Source organism: Serpula lacrymans, assembly GCF_000218685.1.
Source record: "Serpula lacrymans var. lacrymans S7.9 unplaced genomic scaffold SERLAscaffold_6, whole genome shotgun sequence".
NCBI lineage: Eukaryota > Fungi > Basidiomycota > Agaricomycetes > Boletales > Serpulaceae > Serpula > Serpula lacrymans.
In genome coordinates this window covers 1,108,315-1,130,912 of record NW_006763295.1, presented here as the reverse complement: position 1 = coordinate 1,130,912, position 22,598 = coordinate 1,108,315, and the positions used below count along the sequence as shown (strand labels likewise).

Below are 22,598 nucleotides of genomic sequence, written 5' to 3'. Positions count from 1 at the left end.
CGAGACGGTAGACGTGACGTAGAAGCCGGGCTACGAAGGAGCCGCACATAGATTTTATATATACATACTATTACTCCTTGGCACATTGAGGTTAGTAGTTTTTTTTATTTATCTCTCAATTCGAGGTAAATTAATTGATGCAGAATTGATACCTAATGTTTATATTTATGATCGCACCATTGTAGACTCAGAGAATAGTCTGGTATGGTATGGCAATCGATATGAATATACCGAGAGAACACCGCGATATTGAGGGATACTAGGAGCAATCATGATGCTAGGATAGTGCACGAAACAGAGTTTCTTGGGGCATCTATTAGTAAAACAAAGTCAGCCAGTTCATTACTGAAAGTACAAGAAGCTTGCGACATGTCTCGTCGCACTCAATTCGGGTAACGCTTGGCAGAAAGTGGGATTTGCAACGACTACTAACAGGCCTGCTATCTGGAAACTATATGAGAATATCTCTGTATTAGATATTATAGAGACTGTTTTTTCACTTTTTCACATCGGACAGAAACCATCAGGTGCATGTTAGGACACTGAAGATTTGCGGTGTGTAAAGAACCGATCTTATACTGTATTGATCCTTTGTGTATGTTTTTGGTAGCTAATTATTATGCCTTGCGGGACTCCACAGCTCGCTTCACAAACTGCTGGATCACTGGTAGAGCTTGTAGCAAGAGTTTGATAGGCTTTTGTTCGTCTGGATAGCATATTAACGCAGTGGTCATTGGAAAGAATACAGACAATACCTATTTTGAGAAGGTCCCCATATCTCCTCCAAAAATGTGAATCAGGCGTAAAATCAGGATGTTTTGAGTAGACTATTACAAGAGATCGCTTGGAAAATTCCTCATTAACCGCAATTCTAGATGGCTCATTCAACGAAGACACACCTTTTCATACCAGGCGCGTAAAGTGTCGACATTTCCAGAAACGACAGGTACAACAGATGTTCCTACTACTTGAACCACAGCGCTGACGTATTTTATTACGTTTGCAGCTGATAATTATATCATATAAATGAACTGAACCTTTGAAAGGGCTTACGACGTACCTCGTTTCTCCAGTAGGCTCATCAGATGTAGACATGCTGAACCATGGCTAACTAGAATGATGCGCTGCACGTTTGACGACCTGTACATGCTCTGTCTGTAAGAAACATACAAGTCGGAAGGAGCTGACGGACTGAATATAGTTATCCCATAGATAGGTCAAGAGCTCTTGCGAGTAATTTTCTGGGGAATCCACAGCTTTCGTGCGCTGATGGGGATATCTGAGCTTAGGGAAAAGATGTAGTACCGATCAACTCACCTTCAAAGGAGCTGCAAATGGCCTTGGGAATAGATTCACGTCGAGCAAAGCATATTTTTCATCTCTGATCCAATCAAGTAGCTTTTTTGAGGTATCGATCTAATTGATTAAATAAGAATAAGTGCGCTGATATCATGATAGTATATGTTATTTTACCATATGAGAGTACTCGAGACGCACGTCGCATGTGGTTTTTTTATTAAGCTCGACTCGAAGATTTCCACTTTGAACTTTTCTTAGTCTGAATGAACTTCTTGAATGGAATCAGCTCACAATTCGTGTACAAACACAACCAGTGTTTTGTTCTCGAGTAGATCATTCCTAAGAAACGTTCTAAGCATCGAATGTTTGCACTGCGGGGGAATACCTTACGTGCACATAACCTGAGTACCAAAGCGCTCTTCGTATTCCGCGGTCATCAACGGTACTTGTAGCATATTGTGCTTTGAATAAAGATAATGCTGCCTATGAGCTTTGAGAATCTCTACGGTGACGGCGTAAATGAAAGCTGAGTGCGCATATATGGAGACATATGTACCTGGTATAGAGAACGTATTTTCGGTCACATCTGGATGACAAGACTCGTCAAAGCCTTTTTTGAGAGAGGAAAATGACCGGCTTTACCTTCACGAGGCTCGCAAGCTTTTGGATTCACACTTTTCCAATACTTACTCTGTTCCACAGCAACTTGGTATACCGTTTCTGTACCAACCTCTGTGGCGATTTGCGGGGGCAGCTCAGGTGGAGCTTCACCTAAAATTACGCGAGCAACGGCAACAGCGGAACTGGCACTTGCATCCATGTTATATCCTCCCTGAGACATCAGTTTGATCAATGCAGCGCTATTTTACACATACCTCGAGTGCCACTACCAATCTTCCACCAGCCAGACTTGCTAACATATGTGTCATATGAGCAAAGCCAGTCGGCGTGACATGACATTCCCCTAGTTCATCTCCATCAGCAGCGTCAAAACCGGCAGAAACTATGAAGAGATGAATGAGTATGGAACTTTCATGGAAGGACATCAGATACGTACTGATGACTAAGTCCGGCGAAAATTCCATAGCAATGGGCATGACCACTTGCTGAAATGCATGGATATAATCTGCGTCTGTCATACCTTTTTCCGGCCAAGGGATATTTACTGAACTGAACCAGCGTCGGTTCTACGAGCTTAGAAACGACTTTTAAATGACATACTATCCTAGTCCTGGGCCTTCTCCACAGGATACCATGCTCCCGAACGTACCACAAGGATAAAATTGTCCACTTTCGTACCGGTGTAACGAAATATATAGAACTGACGGGTCATCATAGAAAGCACGCTGTGTTCCGTTGCCTATTAACTGTTAGGATCTGTTCGTGTGCAACTCTTCTCCTGCCTTACCATGGTGAACGTCCCTGCATAGAGTGTTGAGTACCTACACCTCCTGAAACTAGATATACATACCAATCCAAGATCAAAATTTTCTTCATGGGTGTAAGTAGTTGTACGACTCTCGTAGCAATAGCTACGTTGTTGAAGAAGCAGAAGCCCATATGTTCGTCCGGCTCTGCATGATGGCCTGGAGGTCGAACTATGGCGAATGTTTTCTTCAATTCACCACGTGCGACGGCAAGACATGCCTCAATGACGCCTCCACAACTGAGACGAGCTGCTGCAGGAGTACCATTTACAACGTAGACAGAGAGAGATTCGTAGTAAGCTTCTGAATCGATGATGTCTTGTGGGGTCATGGCTGAACAGCTCTTTCATTGTATGTGTCATCTGGAAACTTTCTACATGCAGCGACTTACATTGAATTGCTAACACTCTGTCCCAATGTTCTTCGCTGTGAACCAGTATTGCCTCTTCTCTCCTCACTGACCTGATAGGCAAATATTTCATTTTCGAAAGCAGCTTAGCATCTGAAATCGCGGTTCGAATTCGCGAAATGCGCTCCGGTTGCTCTGGATGTCCATTCGATGAATTGTGTATCATCATCTCTAAATGGTAAACATAGCCAACTGTGAATTCAGATGAGCTGAACGGCTGACGACCCCGTGGTTGGCGAGTGAGCGACATGTGATGAATCTGCGCCGTTTCTTCATCTACATCCATTGACGACCCCGCAACCTGCCCGTCCATTGTCAAAGTGGTTTCGATGCACGACCGCGACCAGGAATGGAGTGATGGGATTTGCAGACACTAGTAGTAGTAACTGGTCAAGTCTACATTGAAACTCCGTTACAGCTTGACAAAATACTATTATAACCCAACCACTAAATGTATAGCTACCATGGGTTATAGAGAAATGAGACTATATACTGTAACTACTGTAACTAAAAGGGGCCCTAGTAGGGAGAACTGAACACTTTGTGATTTGGTAATCACATGGGCATTTGGGGTCGTTTTACTATCATGATAGTCCAGAATAGAATACAGGACTGCCATTCGGAACTAGAAGGGTTATACAGAACAAACTGTATGTCCAGGAATATCTAGTCATGGGTACCAGGGTGAGATCTTATTCTCACTGCCACGGTCATTTGGCTTCTACCAAGTCACTACAAGCCACTTGGTACAGCCGAGTCCACTTGCCCTTCAAGTTCCAAGTGAGTCTTTCTTATTTTGCTTTACTATCTGCCACCTCAGGGCTGGATACCCGCAATATCAAATCTTGAAACTGTGCTCTGCAGGTCTCAGAGGATCGATCCAGAATACGAATATCACGACTATCATGACTTTTAATCTGAAGGAACAGTTCTTTCACTCCAGCAAATTCTGTTACTGCATACCCGTTCGCGCTGGTTTCATCGCTGGCTCTGTCTTGTCAATCATCCTGGGAGGAGCCCTTTCTGTCCTGCTATGGTTGGAAGTTGTTCACCAGTGTAAGTAAAATTTTGTCCTGTATGACATTTATCTCAGTGTTTGTATCACAAGACTCGCAAAATATGTCGGATAAGGAATACGCAGCTTTCGTAGCTGCTGGCGTCGTGGAAACCATGTTATTTTTGGTCTCGATATTTGGGTACGTTCGTCTACCCACTTGTGATTGAGCCGCTCATAATGATGCGTCGATGGTCTAGACTTGTCGGTGCCGTCGCCCGAAAAAAACTGTTTGTGGTGGCCTACGCTTATTTCGTTTACACTCACTTCCTCCTCAATCTCGTGTTTGCAATATATCTCTTTGTCGCGCTCAGTACATCCCACCGCACAAATATTGTTAATGCCTGTCAAGACGTTCTGGTTGACATCAACTCGCAAGAAAAATGTACGAAACTTCTGAATACCTCAGAATACGTCTACATTGCCATAACGTCATTTATATTGTTACTCGAACTATGTGCGTCCTGTTCATCACCGTGTCAGAAGATAGGGCCCTAAACGTACTAATTTTATCGTGTTGCTAGATGGGGTACTGGTTGTATCCCGTTATGTATACCAGCTGCGCCAAGAGAGAGAAACTGAATATCCAAATTGCGCGGGTCCTCCTCCTGTTCCTCCTAGGCACACGCGGACTGGCAGTGAAATATCTCAGACAGGACTCCTTAACGCGATTCGGGACAGTCGCGACTCTTCTGATCTACACCAGGGTCACGAATATGTTACCCCTGACACACAACGCTCAGGATACGCACCTGTAGCATCTGATGTTGAAATGGGTGTCGTTAACAATGACTATAATCCGACTCTGGGAGGAGATGAAAGGGTGAGATCGAGGCCAGAAGTCGAAGAGTATACAAGATATAACAGAATGACAATGGGAAACACTTTCATAGACACTGATGTCCCTTCTCCCACGTCACGTTTGGCAGGCCCTGAGAGCTCAGTGGAAGCCCGTGATATTTCACCGGGGACATTTGGCGAAGGCGAGACGACACATTCATCAGAGATGTTGTCTTCAATGGCGCATTTCGAGATGATGGCCCATGCTAGCTACATGAATGACACGTTCTCTTCAAGACCATCTGGTGTGCATGTACTTAGAACGCCCACCAGCTTACGTTGAGCGGCATTCGAGAAGAAAGCCCCGTGGGTATAAGCCTTAAGGTCGGTTGCGACGACCTTCAAGATTTAGTCCACATGTACATAGGGACCTTAGCAGGGCTTTCTTTCTTGAGCTCACCAGCATTTGTACATCTTGGTTACTTACATTATGTATGTCACGGTCGGTATAAGACTACGGTAGTCCTTTAGTTTCAGGACCCCAGTATCGATTCAGAGTAGACATATCTGCAATGTTCAATCCAGTTGATTAATACACATTTGCATATCGATGGGACAAACTTAACGTCCTGTATTTGCAGGAGAACAAAGGGTGTACTGTATAACCAGGAAGAAACCGCTGTGCACTGCCATGTCATAGAAGAACAGTGCAACATAGCCAAACAATCTATATCCGGTTCTGCAAATGCTGCCATGAACTCGGAGGTAACAATACAGCCAGAGTAACAGAAATATTGCCACCCTTCAGTCGACGGTGCACTTGTCTGCAAGTCTTTATATGACATGCATAAGCGGCACAATGCGCAGCGACAGCATCTTATCCACTCCGTTCGTTTCCATCCTTATTCGTGGTGGAATCTTGACTAATAGATCCGTTTACGCCAGCTCGATAACCTACTGTTCCAGTTGCATACCCTCTCCTTCTTCCTATCACCCTTGTTACTGTCGTTCGTGTGCAGACTATTCTGCCAGTTACAGTGTTCAAAACCCAGAGATACCGATCCTAACCGGTCGTTGCGCTTCTGGTTTCTCCTCCTCTTGTTCCTCAACCTCCCTAGTTTTTGGTGGCATGCTACAGAAGAAGCGGTTGAGGGCCGTACCGTCATACTGGACTTTGTGGGATTGGGTACGTCGCGAGCACAGTTATGGCCTTCAATATATATGAACCTGTCCAATTAATGGGTACCAAAATAGGTTATATACCCTCCAAACTGCACCTGCTCTTACTTGATATTCTGATTCTTTTCCTTCAACTGGTGCTCACAACAATTGCCTACGAGAGCTCGTTATATCTAGCATTACCATCGACTGTCCCAGAAAATCTCCTCCCCCACTCTACGTCCACGCCCTCGACGCCTGACACACCAGAGCGCCCAAAGTTCTCCTATAGTGACCCTACATATGTTATTGATCTTCGTTTGACGCCTATCTTGAACCGACTTCGAAACCCTCCACCTGTGGTACCTGAGACTGCAGAAGAGTCTCTACCGCTTCCTAACACTATGCAGTGGCCATTATCTGTCCCCTTTGGTTTTTCGAGGAGAGAAAGAAGAAGTGGACGTGATCAGAGTCAACAAACTGAAACTGGAAATTTGAATCGCGGAGATGAAGATGTAGAGAGGACAGTGCCAGGAGGCATCGACGTAGGGCAGACTACTTGATCTGCCATTACCAGGCTTGACATTCTTGTCGGTTTATCGTCGCTACGGACAATTGTATACAATATTATGCATTATTTCAATCCATCACGTCTCTGTGCACCAACACTATCACCATTTGCGCTTCATCTTTCGAAAAGAAATCCATGAGTGAAATGTGAGTGCTAACAAGATGAGCGACATACAGCTTCGCGTAAGCACTGAGCGAACTTGGCAAACTCCTCCTTGCAAACGTCTTTCCTAACGTCGGTATATGTTGCCAATATACACTTCCCGTAATCTGATGCTTGCGTTGTGCAGGTGGTACTGGAATGCAAAGCAAGCCTACGTAAGGGACTAATACTAGTCGACATCGTTGTGACCTGGGACATGACTGCTCAGAACAAATGAAAGTCGCATTGCAGTTCGGTAAAGACATGCTTAGTCAGCCTTCTATCTGCTCCCGCGTTTGTTGTTACTTCCGGTTCGCCGTCATCTCGGAATAGTAGAGTGTCTCTCTTCTACGCATACAATGCACGCTACTTGAGGCCAGGAACTTGCAAGCCCGCGCGTTGGCCATATAACGGGGATACAAGAAGCTACGAATCGCAGTATCACCCTTTCCCTCAATTCCAAGGTTCGACTTCAGGTATGTCTTCGTAGTATGCCAGCGTTAGTGCATAATCCAAATCTCAATTGGTTTAACAATGTCTGTCTAGGTCTTTTTCTTTCCCACTACCGTCAAAAACAAACAACCAACCATGCTCAGAGTCTATCTACTCGTAGCCTGTATCTGCATTCTCATCGTTTCGCTGCTCTATATCTTCTATTGGAATCGTTTCATAGCTTTGCTCATTAGTATCGCGCTTCGTATCAAGTATTGGAAGCAGGGTGGCTCTAGCATATGGGTCCAAATAGGCTGGTGAACACCCCAATGAAGTAGAAAACTGTAAATAACGTCTTTGTTAGGTTCGATCCACTTTTCTTTGCTCGGCGGCAGGATCCTCCTCAAGGATGTTCGATATCACTCAAGTAATCAGACCATCAAAATTGTAAAGGCGCAAATTACATGGAGGTACTGGCTCCGACAGCCAGCAACAGAGGACGATCTCAATCGTGCCCACGTCGGTGGGGAGGATTGTATGTTTGTCATCTGAGCTTATTTCTATCATGTTTAACATCATCCTCCGTGCTTCTAGTCAGACAGACCTTTCAGTTCCCATCTTGTCGCATAAAGGTGTCTGTTCAGGGTTTTGAGTGGTTCTTGTACAACAGGACCGCTGCATTTGATAACATAATCTCGCAAATGCAGTCAAAGATGCCTAACTTCGCCCAACCTCGAACCGAACCCCATAGGATATTTTCGAAAACCTCGGGCTTCGATGGTAGGTATTCGCCTCGTTCATAGGTTATATGGCCTCATTCTTTATCCAGTGTCGTCGCTTTACCCACCATCTTTCCTGCCTACCAGTGTCAGAACTCCGCAAGTTATTCATGCTGCACTAGATTGGGTAAAACGGCAAATGCCTTATCTTGACCCCAAAGACCTTTTGCCGATAGCTATCGAGGGGCTCAAAGGTGCAATTATATGTGGTAACCCTTCAGTTCCGAACTGCATGGTTGTGGAGTTTCATAGGGTAGAAGGGACCTTCGGTATTGTGCAGGTGTGTTGAATATGATTCTCCAGTGGCTTGGGTGCTCATTATTTCTCCAGTCAAGGTCAAAGCATGACTTGTATAAACAGCTGCTGAATCTGAAAGTTCAGAATGCGGCAATACGCATGGTGGAAAATGACGCCTTTCAACGTCCGATGCTGACTATTGGTCATGATGTGCACCATGGTATCGAGTCCTCCCGGTTTGTTCCTCTTAAATGAATGGGGGGTATGATGTCTCATCTTTTTCTTTCTAGGTTCGCCGATGTGGTACCTTTGTCTTATTTGTCGTTCCGATCCTTCTCAAAGATATGGAGGCACCTCAAGTTCTATAACCTCATATTTAAATCCCAACGGCGTTCTGCTACTCGACGTGCTGTTAGTCACGTCATTCCAGGCCTCAGATCTTTCAAGAGTCTGGATGAGGACATGCCGGCGGACACTGATTTCGCGACCTTGGAGTACGCGGTAGAACGTGAGATTCTCGAAGCTCCGACATTAGAGATGTCATATTATGTGGATGTTGTCGGAGACGCCCCTAGTGGGGAGGCTCATACCAATTGCAAAGGCCGATTATTTGACATTGGTAACGGGGATTTACCTCCAGAGTGGGGGATTGATATCGTCTTACGAAGCGGATTCATTCGCTATGGGCCCTGGGCTGACCGTCAACGGTGATTGTTCATATCTGGTTTTCGCATACGTTCGTCGTGTTGATCACCATTTGTTTCGCACTACAGAACCCATCTACAACGTATATTTTTTCCATCGACCTATCATGACCTCGAGCAAACGCCTACCCTGAAACCAGGCGACAAACGCATGTGGACAGCACTAAATATTTTTATAGAACTTCGTGAAGAAACCACCCTGTATATTCCTTTCCGAGAGGCATCTAAGGTAACCTCACGCTAATAATGAGATTTTTATCACTCATTTTCCACACAGAACTGGCAATGGGATGGTAAAGTCGGTATCCCTCGGCCCAGGAAACGAGAAGCTGCTTCAATACATGTTACTGCCGGGGATAGTTCAACTATTAGCTACATAATCCCTATGGTGATTGGACCAAAGGGCTATGACTCCCGATTGGAAGTACATCTTGATACCCTTACAGCCACATCCAGCCTAAACGATATCAAGTTACTTGTGGCCGAATCGTGCCGCGTATGCACATTAAATTTTCTATGTGGATTTCGTATGGCTGATGCCGGGATTCCCAATTCTGCAGGTACACGGAGAACTTCCTTCCCCTTTAAAGTGGAATGACGAGCGACAGTGGGCATTCAGTGTTTCCCTTCGACAGCCTGTGCTCTACATTCTTCGTGACCACATCAACATGTTCACCGATCTCTCAAGAGATTGGACATCTGGACCTCCATCTCCGCCGAATCAATTTGTGCCAATGCTCTACTCTTTCGAGCTTGAATTGCATCATTTTCAAATACACTTGTATGCTAATGACCAGAATATCATCGACAAGCCACTCATTAAGGAGGAAAATTGTAAGGTCATTTAGCGCATTGTTTGATATATGTACTCAACCCTACCGCACACCCTCGATAGCATTGATCATTGTACGGGCACCTCGCCTACACTTCAACGTGACGATACCGTCAAACAAATATCGTCCTGAGTCTACCACAATGCCTTTTTTTCTCGAGGTATGCGATGTGTATGTCAGTCTTTCTTTGCCCAGATGGAACACCCAGTCTTTGTATTCGACAAGGCGCGAACATCGCCTTATCCGCGCAGGACAATTTCAGATCACCGCGAACTACCATTATTATTCCGAAGTTCACGTGGAGAATGTAGAACAACTCAAATTGGATATATTGGTGAAATCTTTCCAATACTTTCACCTCCAGACTCTTACGGGATCTACAGACCAGAAATGTTGCTTACAAGGCCCTAGGCTGGTCACTCAGATACTTCATGGTTTTGCGAGACAACTACTTGGGATCATTCACACACTTCTCGACGCTCACCGAGTATCTCGACAAACGAAACATTCATAATCTGGTTGGAGATCCGTTGGAAATGAAGTATCGACCCGAGAAGGTTCAGGAATCGCACTTCTTGGGAAATATTTATCTGATGCTTGTTTTCAGACTAACATGCTACAAGCAGAAATCTCACTTTTACTCGAAAATGGGTCTATCCTGTTCCCAGCTGCTTTCCCAGGTTACGAGAGACGTCTGGACATCAGGGGCCAGGGATCGAGCGGCAGTATCGGAGCATGTGTGCTTCTGGCTATACCAGAGTTACAACTCGACTTTCGACTGCATGACTACTTCATGGGTATGTGTAAATTTCCTGTACCGGCTAGTTATCAACTTAATAATCTCGTGTTTTTAGAAATGTCTCTCAACCTCGGTACCTTGACTGGCCGTGTTGAAGATGACTGCTCAGTAGATTTGTTTTTGAGAAACGGGTGTCAATTTGATAAGGAGATGTTTATCATCGAAGGTAAGTAAAATCTCGGTATCCCTTCTAAGTAGTCTTGAGTTCTAACGAAGTGTTAAGGTCTTGACATAACTGCGAACAGGCTTTTTGGGCCCCAACCTCGTACCCGTACGTACGTATGTATATGGGAAATTGGCTTAGGTCATGTCAGGGCCACCATGTCGGCATTACAAGGCCAAATACTCGGAGCGACTCTTGACACTTTCCGTCTGAATTTCACTGATCTACCCAATGCTCCTGCTTCCGAATATGGCCTACCAGTAGATCCTGATGGTCAGCCTCATCTAAGTGTCTTCTTTGAACTTTGGATTAATCATAACCTTCTTTCTGACAGTCACTTTCGTTAAACTATCTCTGAGCGCTTTGAACGTGACCTTTATTGCCGGTCTTGTTGGTATAGACCTGAGTCTGCCTCAGGGGTTAACTATCCACACTAATGATCTGGCTGGGCGGTTTTACAGCAAAATCATTAGTTTGCGACTGCCGAGCGCATCGTTGAGAATGCTTTTGATGTCTGGATCTTTGAAGAAATCTTGGACGGAAGTGGTGGACTGTGCTCTGGATCTTAATCTGGACATGTATAATGCCCCACCTGGATGGGAAAGTCACGCAGATGCGCAAAGGGACTTCATACACTCGCAAGATACCCCGACTCACCGGGCTCGCTTTCTTTTCGAGCAGCTCAAGAGAAACTCATTTTCTCCACCCGGTAAGTGCATTAGTGGAATGCTACCACCGCAGTTAAATGACCAGGACTTAGATTACGCAATGCACCATAATCCATTTTATCTCCCTCCATCTCGCCTACCTCAATATCTACCCAGTTCTCGCCCAGGGCGCCGCTTATATTCACAACCAGAAACCAATGGTGGTGCGGGAAACAGATGGTCTCGAGTGTCACATCTATCTGAATCTGAGGGAGAAGAGAATATCTCTGAGGCAGACCGTGATGCCCGCCTAGCGTAAGTCTGTTTCTATCATACCCCTTTCGCAAGGTCTTCTCACCATTTTCCCCAGCAAAAGCCGATTTAAAGCACCAATCGTTTCCGGTATTGTAGACGAATATGAGGAGAGTATGTCCGGTGCAGATGAATCCGACAACGAAGACTTGACGGATTCCGAGTCTTTGGAAAGCGAGGTCTCGTTATCTGAAAGTCAGTCATTTACCTAAATTTCCGAGACCATTTCTAATGTACCCTATTCTAGAACAGCAACACAGGAGAAGTTTATTGATGCGATATTATCATGTCAGTAAACATTTCACAGATCAATTTCTCGAGTCTCCTTCACAGCGGGAGCAATCTCCGTTCATTCTAACCAAGGTAATCGAATTCGATTCGATTGGTCAGCCAGCTACTAAAGTACCACCTATGTAACTTCTAGGATTCAGAATCTCCTGCATCACGCAGATATAGCCGTAGTCTTTTCACACCGATATTTGATCAGGCAAATACGGTATCTCCGATTTTTCAGGATACACAGTACTCCACAACTATACGCATTGATTGTGTCAAGGGGATCGAAGTACACGTTACACCTCTCATTCATTCTGTCGCATCGATCCTCCTCGAGGAACTTCAGCAAAATGTGGGTAGTCCCGAGGCTCCTACTTAACCTGTTCTCATAAATTTTGCATGCAGGTGTTGAGTGCTGAGCTCTCTTTGGATGCAATGATGGCCAGTTATCTGAGCACCCTTCCCAGCTCGCAGAAACCACAAAACGACACACTTCTTGATGTTCGTATATCCTTAATATCCGTACAAATTCCGGAGCAAATTCTCGTAGCCGACCAACACTCCCCTAGGGTGGTAGCTGCTGATGGCAGTTTCCAGCCTACGCAAAATCTCTTGGGCATGATCGAATTATTCTCGAGTGGATGTCATATTATAAGCGGGAAAAAGGCAGATACAGCCGCGGAGTCATGGGCTCTGCAAGTCAAATTTGAGACTACATCTTTGATAATGTGGGGTCTTTCTGACAGGAATTCACACTCCAAGGGATCTGTTTCATCTGATAGGGCAATCAATGTACTGAAACTGGTGTCCTTCCGTGGAGAACTAGCTCATGGCGCAGTCAGCCTTTCTCTAGGTGAACTCGCGATCGAGCTTGGGAATGAAAGCCCTCGTTATACTACAGCAATGTACACTGCTGTCATGCAGGACCTACATGAACTTTCGCGCTTATTCGGGATGTGGCGGCAGCATACATTGACCGCAACCCAAAGGTTGATTTACCAGATTCTCATACTTATCAAGGATAGACCAGTGGTCGATCCACTTTCCACCATTCAGCCATCGTTCCTCGTTCAAAGTGGCCGTCCCCAAGAATTACGTACAGATGCTACTTTTAAATTCTTCTTTCATCTTCGTACTAGCCTAGCATCCTTCGACAGCTCGCGGTCTGGATCTTTACCTTCCATCCCCAACCCTGACTCAGACGTGTCGTTGCAAGCTCTGCAGCTTTTATTGGGATCATGCCTCAATGCGCTCACATTGGACGTTGATGCTTCTGATACAATCGCATCATCACTTCTGAAGATGTTATTCCCCGGAGAGACACCCCTGGAGGCTACTGCCACGACCTCCTTTCCCAGCATAACTGGCTTGCAGATCGGACGATTGAATGTTATCATCTACGACGATCTTCACAAATCGCCTAGTCAACTCACGATGACATCTTTCACAACTCAACTCCACACTTACAAATTGCCCCAAGCTGCTTTGTCAAGTCGTGTTACATTTTCTAACGGCTCCCCCCGCGACCACAGTAACGAGAGCATTCGACAGACAGTTGGAGTTGTTGCTGCTGGTGATCTCAATATAGTTGTCTCCCCTCATTTGATGACCTTCGCACAGTATATACTTCACAGTCGCAGACAGTTTATCCCCCACGTTGTGGAGATCCCCGGTGACAAAGTGGAAGCCTCGAAAGCCCACTTACCTTCTTACAATGTTTGGTTGGTCTCCCTTCACAAATTCCAATTCCAAGCGGCGGCAGAGAATCTGATTTTCGAATTTGGTGGATCCAAACTTACAATGGTATCATCCACTCTCTCAAAATTGGCTCTCAGCACTCGTATACCCGACCAGTCTCATAGCATATCAATACTTTTCGATGAAGTCTTCCTTCGTGCACGCTCAAAGCAGAAGGGACTCGGACCGCCTAATCAAGATGTACTTGCGTCTCTGACCTTCTCAAAGGGAAAGTTCAACGCACTTGCTCGTCAGGATCCTTCTTCAAATATGCTTTTGCGATTGATAGTCTCGTTGGATAGTATATGTCTCGCTGTCCCACGCAGTGCTATTCGATTATATCGTTTCGTCGAAGAGTGGAGGGCCGACTTTCTCCCGGGCATGGAGACTACTGTACAAGCTTTCTTAACTGAATTGAAGAGTACCGAAGCGAAGCCATCTTCACCCTTAATTGAAGGCAATACCCCTGACATACGCATCACTGGCTGTGTCTCTACGATTGGTATATCACTGCAAGTCATGCATGGGACCTGGCTTTCATGGGACATCCACCATATGACAACCTTGCTGTCTTCTGGGATCAGGTCGACGCATCTAGCTCAGTCTTTCGAGATACGACTCGGATCTCAAACTCTGAGCATATCGCATAAGCCTCAGAACTCTGAAGACTTGGTGCATAGTCCTCACGTAAAATTACGACTGCCTGCACTATCGTTAGCGGGACGACGTCACAGCGAAAGCTTTGTCAGCATCGTAGCTTCGCTTGATTTCATGGTTGTCCTCGTTAAGCCTTCCCATTGGGACACTCTACTCGCCGTCCAGCAAAAATTTGGACATGATTTTGCAGATCTCGTAGACTTGATCGAGGAAACTCGCAGAAAGCGTGCTACTTCAATCTCGCAACGTGTCCACCAGCCTTCGATGAAGGTAAGGTATAGTGGCCATTTAAGGTTGAAGGGTTTCAGATTAGGCTTAGAAGGCCCGTCTTCTACTTTTTACCTTGGATGTGAGGATGTTGGTGGTGATATCAACAATAAGGATGGCATGACATGGCAGATCAAGCTTTGTGGCCTCACCATATCTCTAGACCCTCGTGCCATCATTACTCCTCCGGAAACTGGTTTCAACCGAAACCATAGATCAGCTTTTGTCATCATCGACCTTCATATCAATGCGTCTGCTCAAAACGCTAGTCAGATCCTGCAGTTTAATGTCACGAAAATTCAAGCTGTCATGCAGCCCAGCTCGATCGGAGAAGTGGGAGACTTTGTTGACTACCTCCAGGTAATATTATTTTTCGACTATAGAGGATTGTGGCTAATCAGTCTGGGCTCTAACAGATTGAGATATCGGATAGAAGGGAACAAAGAGCCGCGGAGTTAGCAACATTCAAAGAAAAAACGAGGACCGTTCTAAAAACTTTCGAAATCAAGTCAAAGAATGCTCAAGCTGATTCAAGGAGTACACCCTCTTGGCTAAGCCAGCACACCATCAACGTATCCATCCATAATATCGGAGTTGCGTTCCCCCTTACCCTTGATCAGGATCTTGAACTACCTCGAACAGCAAGTCCTGACACCCCTTCAGTTCGGGCATTTTTATTTTCCGTCAAATATATCAAGTTCTCAGCACAGCGAGGTGAAGCTGGCGAGTTGGTCACAAGAGATCTTTCTTTCCAGTTTGTCCCCCGGTAAGGTATCATGTTGTGGGGTGTTGCATGTACGTTCTAACCTTTTATACAGTTTCCGACAGTCTGTTTCGGGGGACTTCACGGGCGATAATCATCATACTCGCAATCGACTGCTGTACCCTGAAATGACTGCCCAGGTTCGCTCTGATTACTCATTTCCATCCCAGCATATCTGGGTGTCAGCAAATGTCAGCGGTTTCATTCTAGATCTCGACTCGTCCATTCCAGATTTTGTTTTCTCGTTGATCGATGTCTACCGCCAAGGAAAAGAACGAATGATGCGCCTCACCGGTAGTATCCCCCACTCGTTTACGGGTACAGACCAAATTCAAACCATGGAATTTGATTCAACTACTGTTGACAAAACGGTCAGCGGCGCTATTTCTGGGGTACCGACTTCTATGGCTTTTGCTTCCCTGACTTTCCAAAGTGGCCAAGTACACGTCCACACTGGAGCCGTACCACACCTTTCGCGTGCCAAATCTCAGTCCCTCGCATTTTACGACACCTTGGATGACCATCTTTCTGTTCATGAAGCAGAGAGTATCGAACTCCCTGTTGTCTCTGTTTGGGGGGAATACCGCGCCTCTATAGCAACGCACAAACTTGACAGCACTCAACCCTCGATATTGGTGTTTAAAAGCACGATACATTCCAGTCACAATACACTAAAGCCGACTTTGTTGCCGTTCATAACTGAGATTGTGGATTATGTTCAAATACGGATGCGAAGGGCTAGTCGACAAAATACCGATACATTTTCTCTGGCCGCGCCGGATGCTTCAGCCCCAGTAAACTCCATACAGAATAACCTTCCACAAACTCCTTCTTCGTTGCAAATCAATCTTAGCCTTCGAATCGATAAATCGAAGCTGGAGTTGACCTGTCAACCTGATGTGAACGTCACAGCCGGACTACGATGGGATAGCGGTGGTTTTGTAGTGAACATATCCCCTGGTGCACATAAAGTTACCTTCACAGGAAGTGTGGATGGTTTAACTGCTGGTCTGAAACATGGCTTTCTGAGTGAAGATTGTGTCAATTTAGATGCTCGTAATTTAGCATTCACATCAACATTTGGGAAGACCGAGGATGAAGAGGGCAACGTTGAGAGTTCTATTTCACTTGTTCTTGATACCGATTTATCCGGAGGTGTACGTTTTTCTCGGTTGCAAGACGTCTTGTGTTTCAAAGCTGTCTGGTTGGATCACATACCCTTATTCATCACTCAAACTTCTCTTTCAGACAAGTCACATCCATCTGTGCCGCCTCACACCTCTTCTTCAGCTACTCCTGTATCCAAGCAGGAGCTGACTACCCTAATTCTGATCCGCCTACGTCAAGTCAAGCTTGAAATTGACCTTGGGCAGTCGATTAGTAACGTCGGTTTCAACCTTCGACGTACCATACTTCGCAGCAAATTTTCGGAAGCATCTTCAGAATTATCTTTATCAGTTGCGGAGGTTACGATTCTCGCCAAAGGCAACATTTCAGGCCATATACACGTTCCCGACTGCGTCTTCCAGACGATACGCAGGAAAGAGGGGAGCGTCCTGAATAGTGGCAAAGCGAGCAGAATGTTGGAGTTAAGTATGACTAGCGGTCCTTTGAGTATTGATGTAGACTCTGACCACCAAAGGCTATTACATTATTGGTGAGTCTCAAAACAATTAGATTTCTCAAGCCAGTTCTCATGGATACCAGGGCGGAGCCACTGCAAGTGGATATACATGATGACTGGTCGTCAATCTCACCTGACATACGAGGGAAAGATCATCCCCTCATCCTGTCCTTTACCGTTGTCGGCACTGCAGTGGTGGCAGTAGCAACAATCGGGGCAATCCCTAAGCTGTTATCATATGCTCACAAGTTCACATCCAATCTCGACGCCCAGCGAGCGGGTGCAAGTCGCGAATCAGTCGCTTTTAGGGTCACCCAGTCTCCAAAGCCAGATAACCCACTATCTGAGGTTGCAAACGCTATGTTACACTCTGCCCGTAATCGTTTCAAGGAAGCCGAAACAGAGCTATCTTACGTGATTCGGCAGCATATGAGCTTCCAACTAGCTTCACTGAGACTCATACTGTTCCCTCGTGCGTTGACGGATCTTGAAATGGCGCATTTCATCGGCTGTGATGTCCATGCAAGTTTGGACCGTATTGTCACAGATGGCCTCCCGTCTTGGAGAGAAGTATATCTCTCGTTCTCAACCATGACTATCTCAAAATTCAGCCAGCCTCATCAATTTCTTCCATCGATTTCTCCACTTCCAGATACAAAGGTTTGGCTTGAATCCTTGTATACTCATATTACGGAGGCAATTATCGTCGGCCTGCCATCGATGAAGATGCACATGGTGACGGAGGAACTGATTGAGGAGCTCACTAAGGATCTCGAATATGATTTCCACAGTGAATTCGTACGTCAACGAGACGGAAAAAATCCCGAGGACATTTACATCACTTTAAATGTCTCTTTATATTCATGGCTCACAATTCTGCGGAAAAATCTGTCGAGGGAAATGGAACAAATACAGTCATCTGTGGACTGGAGAAATGCTCCCACTAGTATCCCTGTCCATGCGCCGCGGAAAAAAGGTGCTGGCAACGCAGATCATATCAGGGAGGAGCCCCAGGGCACAGAAGGCTATTCCGGGGGGTCTTCTACTTTGTCAACGCCTTCGTCTACCATACTTGTTAATAGGCCGTCACCAAGTCATCGAGCATCATCCTCTATCGATATTAGCACCGATCTACATGCGAAGAATATTGATTCTCAACTTCCAGATGCGAAGCCCCATGTGCTCAAGTATCCGGTGCCAGAATCAACAGGTGATTCTGGTATGAACATTCTTCCAGCCACGAATGTTTCTACTTCGGAGAAGAGGACAAATGCAATCGTTTATATACCTCGCGAACGCCATATTGAACGCCTTACGATGCGACAATTGGGTGAAGCAACTCCAGATGTGATGCATCCGTTTTTCATGAAAAAAGCTGGTTTCAACCTAGAAGACTCTTTACCACAGTACGTTCACGAATATGCCACAATACCATTGGAGGAGATTATGGAGGCACTCCTCAAACTTTATAGCAAACAGCTACGGACTGATACATAGAGAACAAACTTTTAACATCCATTTTACTCCTTACAGCAATACTAATGGACACTTGTAGTCAGAAATGTATTATGTCGCATATAGTTCTTCGAGCTGCTGTCATTATGACAAGGTATTTTTCCGAACAGAAGGAGATAATATGTATAATGTTCCACCTTATTTACCAGAACCTGTACTACTAGCTCCAACGTTGAAAACACTCAGTAAAGCAAAACAGCCATAGAGTAGTCCGACTGGATATGCGACAAGTAGGCGCTGATCTGACATCCGTAACACAGCCACGAAAATCCCGGACGCAGCATAGGTGCACCACAAGATTGAGAGAAGAGAAAGAAGATAGCCTATGATTCCACTGTGCGAGTACCTGTCAGTTTATGCGTAGAACCAAGACTCATTCGGACTTACTCGAGTGTAACGATTACGCTTATGGCACCTACACCCACCATCGGGAGTAGACAGTAGCCAAGAACAGAAACTACACGGTATGCGTCGATGCCTTTCTCAGACATCAGATTCAAGAGAGTATAAATGGACGCGGAACCCAGTAAGCCGAAGCCATATATGTAGCCAAACTGAGGCTTCCCAGACTATACATCAGAGTATCGACGTCAGAGTTCACCTGAGAGCGAGGGCTAGGACTCACGAGAAGAAGGAGAGTACCAAAGCAAAAGAAGAACAGCAGTGGTCCAGCCAAATCAGCATCGTCCATAATTTGTTCGTCCACACGTTGTAGGGGATTGAGTACTGTCATTGACTTTGCTCGAATATGCGAGAAATTGATACCTAACTCTAAAGATGGAAAAAGTAGGCACATATGACCTTACAGAGCTGAAGAACAATAGCTTTGCTCACCTTCAAGTAACGGTGGTTCACCTTCAAACCCACCTGTCCCAAAAGCCGTCCACCAACCACCAACTGTTTGTATGTTTCCTCCATAGTTGGACGTAGGTCCCTGCTGAGATATTGACCCCTGTGCACCAACATTTCCCTCCAGACTAGATCTTGATCCAGGATAGAAATTTCCTTGGTCAGACTGAGGTGCGTAGAACTGGAGCGGAACGTCCTGGGAAGCCTGGGGACCTTGCGGGTAATACGGGTTGTGCGACGAAGAAGCGCCGTATTGACTGTTACTTTCTTGCCACATATCCAGGCTTTGTGAAGGAAAGTGTACTACTAAATATTAGAGTAGTTGCAAATGGTCTGCTCTAGTAAATGCAGTTTTGAGTTGTAAAGAGTAGTTACCCCGTGGTAAGCTGGTACAAACTGGGCAAACGTGGCTCAACACGGATATCTGTTTTTTGTTATTTGCACACGCCCTCCTTGTCCGGTATAACCAGAACGTGCAAATAGCACTCAGGTTAGCACTATGGTAAGTTCGACCTATATATATTAACCCTGAATTTTCATCCTAACTACACTTTACAAACAGCCTCAGGTATGCTTACTCTTAAAAACGGCTTACTTGGCTTCTCACAGATAGTTGTAGAACGAATATATCGAGGAGCACATCAAACGGCACGGACGGCGGTTAGATTACTATGAACGCAAGTGAGTGTTGTTTATTTCTATCAACAGCAGATACTGATACGATTTTAGACGCAAGAAGGAGGCTCGTGCTGTACATCGTGCATCTGCAACCGCACAAAAAGCATTCGGTCTGAAAGCCAAGCTGCTACACGCCAAGCGCCATGCAGAGAAAGTTCAACTTAAAAAAACCCTCAAGGCTCATGACGAGCGGAATGTCAAACAAGCCGACTCATCAACTGTGCCAGAGGGTGCTTTGCCCACATATCTACTTGATCGAGAGGGCCAAAAAGATGCAAAGGCTCTATCATCTGCGATCAAACAAAAACGGAAGGATAAGGCAGCGAAATACGCTGTACCGTTACCCAAAGTGCGGGGCATAGCTGAGGATGAAATGTTCAAGGTGATGCGGACAGGGAAAAGTAAAAGCAAAGCTTGGAAGCGGATGGTCACTAAAGCTACTTTTGTTGGAGAGGGATTTACGAGAAAACCCGTGAAGATGGAGAGGTTCATTCGTCCTATGGCGCTACGGTACAAGAAAGCCAATGTCACACATCGTACGTCTCTTTCTTCTTGTTTCTTTTCCCCCCTATGGATATATGCTTACGTTTTATAAAACAAGCCGACCTGAAGGCGACTTTTCAACTACAAATCCTTGGCGTAAAGAAAAACCCACAATCGCCGATGTATACTCAACTTGGCGTCTTAACAAAAGGAACAGTCATAGAAGTCAATGTATCGGAACTAGGTATGGTTACGACTGGTGGGAAGGTTGTCTTTGGAAAATATGCCCAAGTCACCAACAATCCTGAAAATGATGGTTGCATCAATGCCGTTCTCCGTATGTCTTTTCCTGTTATATCAAAATATGTACTCAAGACTTTTCTTTCTAGTCGTTTGAGCTGGACCCCTGCAATATTTCTTTGTATCTCTAGTTTGATGCATTATATTCATGTTTTTCTCTGATGGACGGTCTTACCATGGCTGAGCGCAAGAGTCTGGATTTATCCTTAAGTTTTCAATGGACTGAAAGGGTGGTTGAGATGATTGATAGTTACGTTGGGGTGACTGCTCGATTCTGTAGAGCTTGATTGTGTCATGATCATATCTAGAATGCTGAGGCCTGAGGACCTGCTAACTCACTTTGCGCGCTAAATGATAAGCTCTGTCACGTGATCCATGGGCGTCTTTTCTCGACACTGAATCTGAGGTCAGTGCAGTTTAGCAATCGACCACTATGTCCACACCCGGCACCCCCGCTCACAACTCAGAATCGCCCGCACCAGGACCCGCAAATCGTTATGCTCCTACTCCTGTAGAAAGGCAGCGCTTACAGCTAGATCGGCTTCTTAAGGACCCAGCCAAGCCTGTACACATACCCCCTCCACCTAAGGAGAAGTCCGTCAGGGCGGCACGGGAAATGATGAAGAACGTACAGGGTTCCAGTGCTGGTGCTGGAAGCGGGGAATTCCATGTATATAAAGCCAGTAGACGAAGAGAGTACGAACGATTGAAGTTAATGGAGGAAGAGGCGAAGAAGGTATGCGTATCGCTTGGTGTCCATGCTATTTATATTCATCAGTTCTCTGCCTTTCCATGTTGTTTTTCCAGGAAGCAGAAACGCATGAATTTGAACGAAAACGACGCGAAGCAGAGGAGCTAGCGGACGGTAAAACAGCGAAGAACCGTGCAAAAAGACAAAAGAAAAAAGAAAGATCGAAGACAAAATCTCAGCCAGGCTCTGAAGCAATGGAGGAAAAGGGTGGCCCAAATAGCGCACCTCTGAAGAAAAGAAGGCTGCTCAATGGCAAGGAACTTGTGTTCAAGCAACCTGGCCAGGAAAGTGATGAGGAAAGTGAGGCAGACAGTGATGCTGGCGAAGAGCATAAGCATACAGGGATGCACGTATCAGGTGACGTTGACCAGAATGTTGCGGCAGCTGTCCCAGTGGTCGAAAGTAGGATTGTTATTCACGAGGATGACTAAATGCTGTAAAGTTGTAAGTTATGTGTATATGAAACTGCATCGTTTTGTATAGGCTCACCTATTTTCGTCATAAGTTCATTTTCAAATGCTCACCGTTCTGGTAGATTTGGAGTAAGTATGAAGGTAAAGCTGGCCGTATATTCTCTGTCATGGTTTACTCTGTGGTACAGGTACAGTAGTATCTGCAGAATTTTTCGTGTCGCTTAACTAAAAGTGCGTTTTGAGCACTCTGTTGCCCCTGAAAGTACTGAAATAAATATACCACGAGACTGCAGTCACCACATGCAACTTTGTGCATTGGTGATACATATTTAACTGATTGGTATATAAGTCGGAATACGAAGGGATGAACCCCAGACCCGCAAAAATGTCGCATCTCTATGCCATGGCCCGCAAAGGGTCATTCGTCGTATGACCCCTTCATGTTGCTGTATTTTTAACTCCTGGATCACTCATGGGTGCCAGTGCATGCCAAGTTTTTCTGCAGTGCCTTCTCAAGAAAGTTCCTGATCATACCAACCT

General features: G+C 45.4%; 7 protein-coding genes across 7 annotated transcripts; 5 read left to right on the top strand and 2 right to left on the bottom strand.

The window, feature by feature from the left end:
- Positions 1 to 412: 412 nt before the first annotated feature.
- Positions 413 to 3,189, bottom strand: SERLADRAFT_465667 (uncharacterized protein; the record flags this gene model as incomplete). Its single annotated transcript, XM_007317524.1, has 17 exons — positions 413 to 706; positions 756 to 843; positions 900 to 1,006; positions 1,061 to 1,140; positions 1,193 to 1,266; positions 1,318 to 1,416; positions 1,474 to 1,540; positions 1,591 to 1,638; positions 1,690 to 1,801; positions 1,856 to 1,885; positions 1,942 to 2,131; positions 2,175 to 2,302; positions 2,357 to 2,469; positions 2,521 to 2,659; positions 2,708 to 2,721; positions 2,771 to 3,067; positions 3,118 to 3,189. 16 exons carry the CDS (start codon positions 3,055 to 3,057, stop codon positions 618 to 620), a joined length of 1,665 nt encoding a protein of 554 aa, XP_007317586.1.
- A 605-nt stretch (positions 3,190 to 3,794) lies between these two features.
- SERLADRAFT_465661 (uncharacterized protein) lies at positions 3,795 to 5,579 on the top strand (the record flags this gene model as incomplete). The annotated part of the gene is given in 5 exon segments (XM_007317523.1): positions 3,795 to 4,191; positions 4,244 to 4,331; positions 4,390 to 4,646; positions 4,714 to 4,946; positions 4,963 to 5,579. The coding sequence occupies 5 exon segments, from the start codon at positions 4,041 to 4,043 to the stop codon at positions 5,014 to 5,016; spliced, it is 783 nt and encodes a 260-aa protein (XP_007317585.1).
- A 125-nt stretch (positions 5,580 to 5,704) lies between these two features.
- SERLADRAFT_465659 (uncharacterized protein) lies at positions 5,705 to 7,069 on the top strand (the record flags this gene model as incomplete). The annotated part of the gene is given in 5 exon segments (XM_007317522.1): positions 5,705 to 5,857; positions 5,915 to 6,155; positions 6,224 to 6,812; positions 6,831 to 6,835; positions 6,873 to 7,069. The coding sequence occupies 3 exon segments, from the start codon at positions 5,813 to 5,815 to the stop codon at positions 6,688 to 6,690; spliced, it is 753 nt and encodes a 250-aa protein (XP_007317584.1).
- Positions 7,070 to 7,427: 358 nt separating this feature from the next.
- Positions 7,428 to 18,879, top strand: SERLADRAFT_415036 (uncharacterized protein; the record flags this gene model as incomplete). The annotated part of the gene is made up of 25 exons (XM_007317521.1): positions 7,428 to 7,588; positions 7,667 to 7,806; positions 7,866 to 8,051; positions 8,101 to 8,330; positions 8,411 to 8,523; positions 8,578 to 8,994; positions 9,061 to 9,220; positions 9,269 to 9,487; positions 9,552 to 9,825; positions 9,887 to 9,984; positions 10,208 to 10,381; positions 10,432 to 10,621; positions 10,679 to 10,789; positions 10,869 to 10,898; positions 10,928 to 11,059; positions 11,121 to 11,495; positions 11,646 to 11,748; positions 11,804 to 11,940; positions 12,053 to 12,108; positions 12,260 to 12,373; positions 12,427 to 15,042; positions 15,099 to 15,448; positions 15,501 to 15,585; positions 15,616 to 17,038; positions 17,137 to 18,879. The coding sequence occupies 25 exons, from the start codon at positions 7,428 to 7,430 to the stop codon at positions 18,564 to 18,566; spliced, it is 9,324 nt and encodes a 3,107-aa protein (XP_007317583.1).
- An 88-nt stretch (positions 18,880 to 18,967) lies between these two features.
- SERLADRAFT_437201 (uncharacterized protein) lies at positions 18,968 to 19,710 on the bottom strand (the record flags this gene model as incomplete). The annotated part of the gene is made up of 3 exons (XM_007317520.1): positions 18,968 to 19,153; positions 19,210 to 19,355; positions 19,419 to 19,710. The coding sequence occupies 3 exons, from the start codon at positions 19,708 to 19,710 to the stop codon at positions 18,968 to 18,970; spliced, it is 624 nt and encodes a 207-aa protein (XP_007317582.1).
- A 163-nt stretch (positions 19,711 to 19,873) lies between these two features.
- On the top strand, positions 19,874 to 21,252 carry SERLADRAFT_465654 (uncharacterized protein; the record flags this gene model as incomplete). The annotated part of the gene is made up of 6 exons (XM_007317519.1): positions 19,874 to 19,935; positions 19,996 to 20,001; positions 20,053 to 20,114; positions 20,163 to 20,647; positions 20,713 to 20,931; positions 20,984 to 21,252. The coding sequence occupies 6 exons, from the start codon at positions 19,933 to 19,935 to the stop codon at positions 20,989 to 20,991; spliced, it is 783 nt and encodes a 260-aa protein (XP_007317581.1).
- Positions 21,253 to 21,306: 54 nt separating this feature from the next.
- SERLADRAFT_465652 (uncharacterized protein) lies at positions 21,307 to 22,302 on the top strand (the record flags this gene model as incomplete). Its single annotated transcript, XM_007317518.1, has 3 exons — positions 21,307 to 21,630; positions 21,702 to 22,089; positions 22,151 to 22,302. 2 exons carry the CDS (start codon positions 21,328 to 21,330, stop codon positions 22,074 to 22,076), a joined length of 678 nt encoding a protein of 225 aa, XP_007317580.1.
- Between the last annotated feature and the right edge of the window lie 296 nt (positions 22,303 to 22,598).